The sequence below is a fragment of the Neopsephotus bourkii genome, unplaced genomic scaffold (genome assembly GCF_033783945.1).
Source record: "Neopsephotus bourkii isolate Nb327-2 ecotype Australia unplaced genomic scaffold, CSIRO-AGI_Nbou_v1 NB_1370, whole genome shotgun sequence".
Taxonomy (NCBI): Eukaryota; Metazoa; Chordata; class Aves; order Psittaciformes; family Psittacidae; genus Neopsephotus; species Neopsephotus bourkii.
In genome coordinates this window covers 43,437-52,523 of record NW_026901849.1, presented here as the reverse complement: position 1 = coordinate 52,523, position 9,087 = coordinate 43,437, and the positions used below count along the sequence as shown (strand labels likewise).

The following is a 9,087-nucleotide window of genomic DNA, read 5'->3' as shown; positions in this document are numbered from 1 at the left end:
CTTCTTGACCCTCATTAAAGTTGTGCTGCATCCAAGCCTGAGCCTCTGTGTCCTCCTTCCTTCTGCGGGAATTCTTGTGTTTCCCATATTATCTCTTATCTGAGTGATACAACGGCTGCACTGTGCTTATATAATCTTTTAGACATAAACCATTGGCTAAATATTTGACGTCTGCATCCAGTGCAACTATACTGATCTCTGAGAAGCGGTTTAGGAAGCAGGGGAGTCATTTCTTGATGTTGTCAATATATTTCTTCTTTTCTCTTAAGATTGAAGTGCACCAGTCCATTTGCAACAGCCAGCCAACAGGCCAAGGAAATGGCTTTCCTGGTGACACAGATAGTTTTCATTATTTGTGACTCAACAGTGGTTGAATGGGGTATTGCAGTTGGTACCCATCAATTCCTTTGTGCCATTGTTTCCTCTTCATACTTTTCCTCTTCTCCATCATGAGCGTTTACTATTGCCTGCAGTCTTTCAAGGCCTGCTCCTTGTATGTCTTATTCGTTTCTGGGTAGACTGCTTCAGTGTGGATTCTCCAGTGCACACAGTTCTGCCAGGAGCCTGCTTCGCCATGAGCTCTGCAGAAGCCATTGTTCCTGTAGGGAATATCAGCCTGGTCTGGCATGGGATGGTCCATGGGCTGTGGTGTGGATTTCTGCTCCACCACTGTCTTTCCTTTGGCCTGCATGGGTATCTCTCCACCATCACCTGGAGCACCTTCTTCATCTCTTCCTACCCTGGCCTTGGTGTCTACGGGATTGGTTCTCAAATGGGTTTTCCTTTACTTCCTGGGCAGAAGTCTGTCCTTTCTTAAACACCTTTTCACAGAGGCACCACCAGAGTGATGGGCTCAGCATTAGGCAGCACCGAGTCCATTTTGGAGCTGCCTGGATCTGACTCTGTCGGACATGGGTTGAGCCCCTGGATTCTTCTCACAGAAACCATCCCGGCACCCTTCATCCTCCTGCTACCAAAGCCTTGCCACATAAGCCCAGGGGAGTGGGTCCAACCGAGTATGAGGCACAATTATAGAAATAGAAATTTCAACAGTAAATGTCCATGGTAGATCATTTAAGAAGTAGAAGTGGTGGAAGTAATTATGGTGATCTCCTTAACGTTATCATCATCAGATCTCAACTGTTGTATCCCACATTCGCCCTGGGCCTCTTTACACTCCTCCAGGCACTTTCCCAAAGGATTCTGCCCATCAGGTCACCAAGAGGACAAAAATCTGCTCTTACCAAGTACACGGTTGTAATTTTGCCTTCTGCTTTCACAGTCACTGCATACTCTGGACAGGAGAGCTATCCCAGCCTTTCTCCAGAACCCCAAAATCTCATAGATCTGCAAGTACACACACACCTTAAAGTCAAGCTGTGTGTGTTCTGGCTCAGGCTCTTGCCTTCCAAATACCTGGGGTCAAGCTGGAATGACAAGTCAGTGAGTGTGCTGGTTTTGCCTGGCATAGGGTTAAGCATCTTCATAGTAGCTCTCAGGGGCTATGATGTAGATTTGTGCTGAAAAGAGTGTGGATAACACAGGGATGTTTTCATTGTAGCTGAGCAGTGCTTATATAGCAGCAAAGCCTTTTCTACTCCAGAGACTGCACTAAACCCATTTTTGAAAAGGAGGAAAAGATCCAGGGAATTGAAGTGCCTGACAAATTCTGGTGCCTTCTACAACGGGGATTTGACACTGTCCTGCACAACATCCTTGTCTCTAAATTGGAGAGAATGGATAGGATGGATGGACCATGTAGTTGATAAAAAATAGGCTGAATGTTTGCACTCAAATCGTCTCCTCTGGGGACAGGCTGAGATAGCTGGGATGCTTCATCCTGGAGAAGAGAAGGCTCCAGGAGATCTTGAAGCAGCTTCCAGTGCCTAAAGAGGGACAACAGGAAAGGTGGAGAGGGGCTTTTGACAAAAAAAAGCATGTAGTAGTAGGACAACATTAATGGATTTAAACAGAAGGAGGGTAGATTTAGATGAAATTTTACGCAGAAGCTCTTCCATGTGAGGGTGCTGAGGTGCTGGAACAGGGTGCCCAGAAAAGCTGAGGCTGCCCCATCCCTGGCAGTGTTCAAGGCCAGGCTGGACACAGGGGCTTGCACCAACATGCAATCATGGAACCAGTCCATGCTGGTGGTAGGGGAATTGGAACAAAATAAGGTTTAATGTCTCTTCCAAAACAAAATGTTCTATGGTTCTATAATTTCATGAAACATGAAATTCATTTACCATGTTTACAAGCGACAAAATTCACTGCTGTGACGCCAATCCCTCCCACCTCCAACTTTTCCCCTGAACAGAGTGAAATGGTGACTGTAGAAGGAAGGAGGACTCAGAGGCCCAGGCTTGGATGCAGCACAACTTTAATGAGTGTAAAGAAGAAAAGGAGGTGGCTCCCAGGGAGCACCGGGGGCAGGCACCAAGATGCGGTGCAGCTCCTGCAGGGTGTCCGCCTGCCTGTCCCTCACAGGGAGGGAGGGAGGCCAAGAGGTCCCCACTGGGCTGGTGCAGGAGGTGGAGACAGGAAAGGAATGGAGAGGAGAGTGGGAGAAGGAAACAGCGCCGCGAAGCTCTATCTCCTGTCCAGATCCATGGTGGGAGGTGGTGGAGGTCCTTGCCCGAGGATGCTGGCAGCAGCTTTAGCAGGGTCTGCACCTGGTGCCGCAGTAGCGGTTGGTGATGCAGGAGAGGTCGAAGCCCCCGGAGTTGATGGGCACTCCCTCACAGCTGAGGATGCTGCCAACGGCAGCGGAGGTGGAGGAGCCCACAACGGTGTTCTGAGGGAAGGAGCTGAGGATGGGGCCGGGCAGGGTCACCACCACGGCGGAGGGCTGGATGGCGACGGTGGAGCTCTGGCACTGCCTGACACAGCACTCATTGCAGCTGTTGGCCAGCGGGGTCGGGCCGCAGGGCTGGCAGGGCACGCACGGGTTGCAGCAGGACATGTCTGGATGCTGGAGCTTCACCTGGACACAGGGCAGGGGCAAGCAGAGGATGGGACACGGGAGCAGCAGCTCTGCACCCAAGCCTGGGCAAGCCAAGGCACCTCCCGGCCCAGCACACGCTGAGCACCTCCAAGCCCAGCAGCCAGCTCAGCTCAGTCCCAGCCTCTCTCTGCACAAGCCCTTCTCTCCCCTTCCCTCTCCCAGCACAAGCAGCTCCCAGCCCTGCGCTACCACAGCCCCGCTCAGCTCAGACACACGGGGAGGAACGACCTGCTCTGGAAGCAGCAGCACAAGAGGCTTCGCACTCACCTGATTCCCAGCAGAAGGAGGCGAGAGAAGTGGATGAGGAGCAGAGACCTGGGCTGCCTTTTATAGTGGCCCTGCAGTGCCTCAGGCCCACAGGCACCTTTGTGGCAGCAGGAATTTCCTGGCAAGCCCATGGCAAATGCAAACCCTCCCAGGTAATGGCAGGGGCCGTGTCCCGGTTTCCGGCACTGCTGCCTTTTAATTTCCTGGCTCATGTGCTTTGCCATAGGAAGGCTTCTGTCAGTGCCGGGATGAGAAGCCCAAGGGTTTCCAGGCAGAACCACGTGAGCGCAGCAGAAGCCTCCCATCAAGGGCTGGTGCATCCCGTGCAGGCAGGGGATGTGCTCCTGGCTCATTCCTGTGGGCTTGCTTGTGGCCAAGGTGTCAGGAAATGGGCACCGCTCTGCTGCTTCTCTTCCGCATGCCCAAGGGCTGCCACAGCAGAGGACATGGCACAGCCTTTCCTCTTGCTCCCCTCAGCTCTCTCTGAGGGAAGGCCATTGTTGTGTGCAGATGGGCTTCTGCTGGGAGGGCTGGAGCCTACTGCAGCACCAACAGTGCTCTCAGGACACCTGTGCTGGGCCTACAGTTGTGGGATCCTCCACTGCAAACCCTTGGGCTCCTCACCCCGGCACTGACAGAAGCCTTCCTATGGCAAAGCACATGAGCCAGGAAATTAAAAGGCAGCAGTGCTGGAAACTGGGACACGGCCCCTGCCATTACCTGGGAGGGTTTGCATTTGCCATGAGCTTGCCAGGAAATTCCTGCTGCCACAAAGGTGCCTGTGGGCCTGAGGCACTGCAGGGCCACTATAAAAGGCAGCCCAGGTCTCTGCTCCTCATCCACTTCTCTCGCCTCCTTCTGCTGGGAATCAGGTGAGTGCGAAGCCTCTTGTGCTGCTGCTTCCAGAGCAGGTCGTTCCTCCCCGTGTGTCTGAGCTGAGCGGGGCTGTGGTAGCGCAGGGCTGGGAGCTGCTTGTGGTGGGAGAGGGAAGGGGAGAGAAGGGCTTGTGCAGAGAGAGGCTGGGACTGAGCTGAGCTGGCTGCTGGGCTTAGAGGTGCTCAGCGTGTGCTGGGCCGGGAGGTGCCTTGGCTTGCCCAGGCTTGGGTGCAGAGCTGCTGCTCCCGTGTCCCATCCTCTGCTTGCCCCTGCCCTGTGTCCAGGTGAAGCTCCAGCATCCAGACATGTCCTGCTGCAACCCGTGCGTGCCCTGCCAGCCCTGCGGCCCGACCCCGCTGGCCAACAGCTGCAATGAGTGCTGTGTCAGGCAGTGCCAGAGCTCCACCGTCGCCATCCAGCCCTCCGCCGTGGTGGTGACCCTGCCCGGCCCCATCCTCAGCTCCTTCCCTCAGAACACCGTTGTGGGCTCCTCCACCTCCGCTGCCGTTGGCAGCATCCTCAGCTGTGAGGGAGTGCCCATCAACTCTGGGGGCTTCGACCTCTCCTGCATCACCAACCGCTACTGCGGCACCAGGTGCAGACCCTGCTAAAGCTGCTGCCAGCATCCTCGGGCAAGGGCCTCCACCACCTCCCACCATGGATCTGGACAGGAGATAGAGCTTCGCGGTGCTGTTTCCTTCTCCCACTCTCCTCTCCATTCCTTTCCTGTCTCCACCTCCTGCACCAGCCCAGTGGGGTCCTCTTGGCCTCCCTCCCTCCCTGTGAGGGACAGGCAGGCGGACACCCTGCAGGAGCTGCACCGCATCTTGGTGCCTGCCCCCGGTGCTCCCTGGGAGCCACCTCCTTTTCTTCTTTACACTCATTAAAGTTGTGCTGCATCCAAGCCTGGGTCTCTGAGTGCTCCTTCCTTCTGTGGGAAATCTTACTCTCTGCTTCCCCTTGGAGGTGACAAAAACATCCCGGGCTACTCCACCGGCAATGGCCATCAGGGAGAGCTGGCTTCAGAGGGTGTCTTGAGTGGTCGTGAGGAGACAGTACTGCTGGAGGGCAACCAACAGCCTCATCTCTGCCTTCTTCTCCCCTACACACCCAGCTCACTACCCCTACATGCCCAGAACACACGGGCACAGGCAGATGAGATCCTACCTCATACAGTCCTTCAGTACCTGCCAGAACCCAGCTCTCTCCAGGCATGAAGGACTGAGGTAACGCAACACTTAAGACTGGTATCAGCAAACTCAGGCTGTTCTATTTAGTCCCCACTACCTGTGAATGCAGCACCCCCAGCAGGATCTCATTCTATTTCAGTTGTTCATCTTCTCTTATCAAAAGAATGTGGCTTCTTTATGAATGCAAACATATAGATGTGCTTTTAAATGATACTTGAAAATTTCCTTTGTAGGCCTTGGTCTTCATTCTCAGGTAATGCTCCCTGTTGTTCTTCACTGTGAGCATGTGATTTATATGTAAATAACCCTCTCCCCCCACAATGGAGACAATTCCCCATTACAGTTCTCTGGAGGGAGATTGAAGCAGTCAAGATGCCGGAGTCTGTGCACCCAGTAACCTCATCCTTACAAAGCTTCACATTTCCTTGTGTGCACCATGTCAGAGCTATTTGATGTCCCTCAGGAACAGTTTCACTGTCCCCATTTTCTGTGCTGAATGCCCTCACCTCCCGCACGCTTAGCTCCAGCCTCGGGGCATTCAGCAGTTACTCCTTCTAATAGCACATCCCTGTTACTCCTGCCCATGGCTGCTGGTCATGGCACCTAGACTGGGTCGTGGAGAAAAGAGGAAGGTGGAGTAGAAGCCATTGGCTATCCCAAAGACTGTTCCCTCCATTACGACTTCTGCTATTCTGCAGAGCAAATAATCCTAATTATTCTATGATCTGATTCTATGATCACCCACTGCCCCTGCCACCCCAGCACAGCTCTGAGAATAACAAGAGAAATGCCCTTCTTCAAGAAGTCATGGATTTGCTGATGCCTCAAGGCCTCCTGCCATGAGTGCTTTGTGGACACAGCAAGGGAAGGCCAGATAGTCACTGGCAGTAGAGCAACCAAGGATGTATTCCTCATCTCCAAGGGACAGTATCAAAAAGCTCCAGCTCCTGCAGGGTGTCCCAACCTCCCATTCATTTGTGAATGGAAAAGAGTCTCCTTGTGCCCTCACCCCCTTCCACTCATGAGCAACACCCTTCCCATTTGGCAGCCTGGTGAGGCTTCACAGAGAGAAGGATCACAAGGAGGCCAGGCTTGCCAGTGAAGCAGAACTTTAATGAGTTAAAAGAGGGAAACAAAGACTGCAAGTGGAGGGCACCAGTGCAGGGATCCCTTGGGGAAGCCAAGAGGCTGTGGTTCTTGGCCGTGGAGAAGAGAGAGAAAGGAAAGGTCATTCAGCTGTGTTGAAAGCAACATCCAGAAGATCGATCCTCTGTCCAGCACCATGCCCTGACTTCCTCCATGTTTCTTCCTGGGGCTCTTCCAGCACGTTTATCAGAGGAGGTACCTCCTGCCACCATAGCGTCGGGAAATGCCAGAGAGGTCACAGCACCCGGAGTTGATGGGCACTCCACCGCAGCTGAGGATGCTGCCAATGGCAGCGGAGGTGGAGGAGCCCACAACGGTGTTCTGAGGGAAGGAGCTGAGGATGGGGCCGGGCAGGGTCACCACCACAGCAGGAGGCTCAATGACAACAGTGGAGCTCTGGCACTGCCTGACACAGCGCTCATTGCAGCTGTTGGCCAGCGGGGTCGGGCCGCAGGGCTGGCAGGGCACACATGGGCTGTAGCAGGACATGTCTGGATGCTGGAGCTTCACCTGGACACAGGGCAGGAACAAGCAGATGAGCACAAGGATGGATGAGGAGCAGCCTGGCTTTCCTGTCACAAAGAGCCGAGGCTGCTAAGGAGTGGGCAGCTGGAAGCTGTGCCGGCTGCCACACGGCCTCTATTGCCGATATAGAGCAGCCTGGGACAGGGAGGGTCTCTTGGAATTTGTAGACCAAAAGCCCCTTCAGCCACTTCCCAGCCTTTCTCTAGGCAGACATTCTCCCCACTTCTCTCACCTATGCACAGTGCTGCAAGCCCCAGCACAGGATAAGGCTAATATCAGCTGAGAGTTTCACTGAAGATAGACTGCGCTTTTAAGAGGAGGACAAGGGGCTTCAGACTCACCTGGTTCTCAAGGAGAAGGAGGCAGGAGAAGTGGATGAGAGAGCAGGGACCTGGGCTGCCTTTTATATCTGCCCATCATTGCCGCAGGACCAGAGGCACCTTTGCAGAGGTAACAATTATCTGACAAGCTCATCTTGATGCAAACCATTGCAGCTAATGATATGGGCTGTGCTTTGGTTTCCAACACTGCTGCCTTTTCATTTCCAGGCTTGGACCATGCTTGTTTCCCAATGAAGGCTACTTCTGAGCACAGGCATGAAAGGCCTTGGGATTTCTCAGTCAGGAATGGTTCTGGGGACCTATTCTCAGGCAATCTGACCCAGCACTGCACGTGGAAGCTCAGATGGAGTGTGCTGGCTTTCCATCTGGATCCCACCCTATGAAATGGAGTCTCTTGCTCATGCACTTCACCTGAGAAAGCCTAGGGTACTTTGTTGTGCTGCTGCTGTTCCAGGGTGGCCTGCCTCTCCCAGGTGTATTGGGTCTGCTCTGCCAACCCTGTTGGAGTCTTTGCATGCCCCTATTTATCTCAGAGGGCTCTAGACAGCATTGATGGGGAATGGATGGTAGCCTGCAATGTCCTGCAATCTACTGTGTATAGTGTTCCTTGGACATCTCAGATCCTGCTTTTGGTTGCTCTCCAGGGATGCAGAGGGCTTCAACGCCATGGACACAGTTCTGTCCCTAACATAAAGAATGACAAGCAGTGATGGCTGAGGACAGACCCAGGCACACACTTGTTCTCCAGCCTCAGTGGGGTGTCCAAAGGTGAGCATCAGCCTGTCCTTGGGCACTGCTGCCTGGGCCTGGCTGCAGGTCTATAAGGCAGGTGCTCAAGCTCAGGTGAACAAAGGGGGTTGCTGACTCCCCTTCAGAATCACCACTGCTTCTGGAAGGGAGAAGTAGATGCTCACTCCAGACTCAATCATCTCATTTGGAGGGCTCTACAGGTGAAATCAATCCCACACTGTTCATATACGTTTATCTGCCATGTTGAGGTCTCCTTAGGAAGTGGTTGCATGGACTCCCTTCCCTGTCACTGTGCAGAAAGAAGAGCTTGGAGAACATGATTCATCTGTTCTGAAATGAAAATCATAGGAAGGTGGAAAGCAAGTGCCCTTTGGAAGTGCTAATGACCTCTCGATGAATGCAAAGACAGACTTTTTACCCAGCCAGCCTCCCACAGCTCTGCAATTTGAGGACTTTGCCAATCACATTAAAGTGTTTCCGCAACAGAGCCCAAAATGAGTGGAACAATGGAGTATTAAAATCATACGTGGGGTGTTAGATATGGAAATGTCCTGACACATCTAGCATGAATCACAGCAATTTGAATGTTTTAATAAAAACTAATAAAGTACATGCAGGGGCTGAGGAGAGGAAAGAAGAGCAGTGTGAGTTTTGTTGCCAGTCCTATGCCAGGAATAATGGCCATAGGTTATACCAGAAAGTGTAGATTTTATCTTGAACCAGAACCAAGTTTCTCAGCACAGCTACTAGGGGTAAGGCTCACCTCTGTGGTTTTGCCATCTCACAGGCAGGGGAAGGGATTCTGCTGACAAAGTGGAAAGATGTATGATGAATCTTATATTGGCTCCTCAACTTACCCCGTTCTTCAGACAGAGAAAAGAATAGGGCATAGCTGCAGCGAGAAAACATCGGACTAAATGGGGAAATGAGCCAGCTGCTGGGACTTCTTTAGGGATTCAGATGAATCTCTGACAAAATGGAGCACTGAGTA

At 52.9% G+C, this 9,087-nt stretch overlaps 2 protein-coding genes across 2 annotated transcripts; one reads left to right on the top strand and one right to left on the bottom strand.

Annotated features, from left to right (window-relative positions):
* Positions 1-2,389: 2,389 nt before the first annotated feature.
* LOC133219554 (feather keratin Cos1-2-like) lies at positions 2,390-4,152 on the bottom strand. Its single transcript, XM_061366958.1, has 2 exons — positions 3,269-4,152; positions 2,390-2,980 (listed from the first exon to the last, which is right to left on the bottom strand). Exon 2 carries the CDS (start codon positions 2,957-2,959, stop codon positions 2,654-2,656), a length of 306 nt encoding a protein of 101 aa, XP_061222942.1. The 5' UTR covers positions 2,960-2,980; positions 3,269-4,152; the 3' UTR covers positions 2,390-2,653.
* Positions 4,153-4,325: 173 nt separating this feature from the next.
* Positions 4,326-4,888, top strand: LOC133219555 (feather keratin Cos1-2-like). The gene has a single exon (XM_061366959.1). It carries the CDS (start codon positions 4,450-4,452, stop codon positions 4,753-4,755), a length of 306 nt encoding a protein of 101 aa, XP_061222943.1. The 5' UTR covers positions 4,326-4,449; the 3' UTR covers positions 4,756-4,888.
* Positions 4,889-9,087: the final 4,199 nt, after the last annotated feature.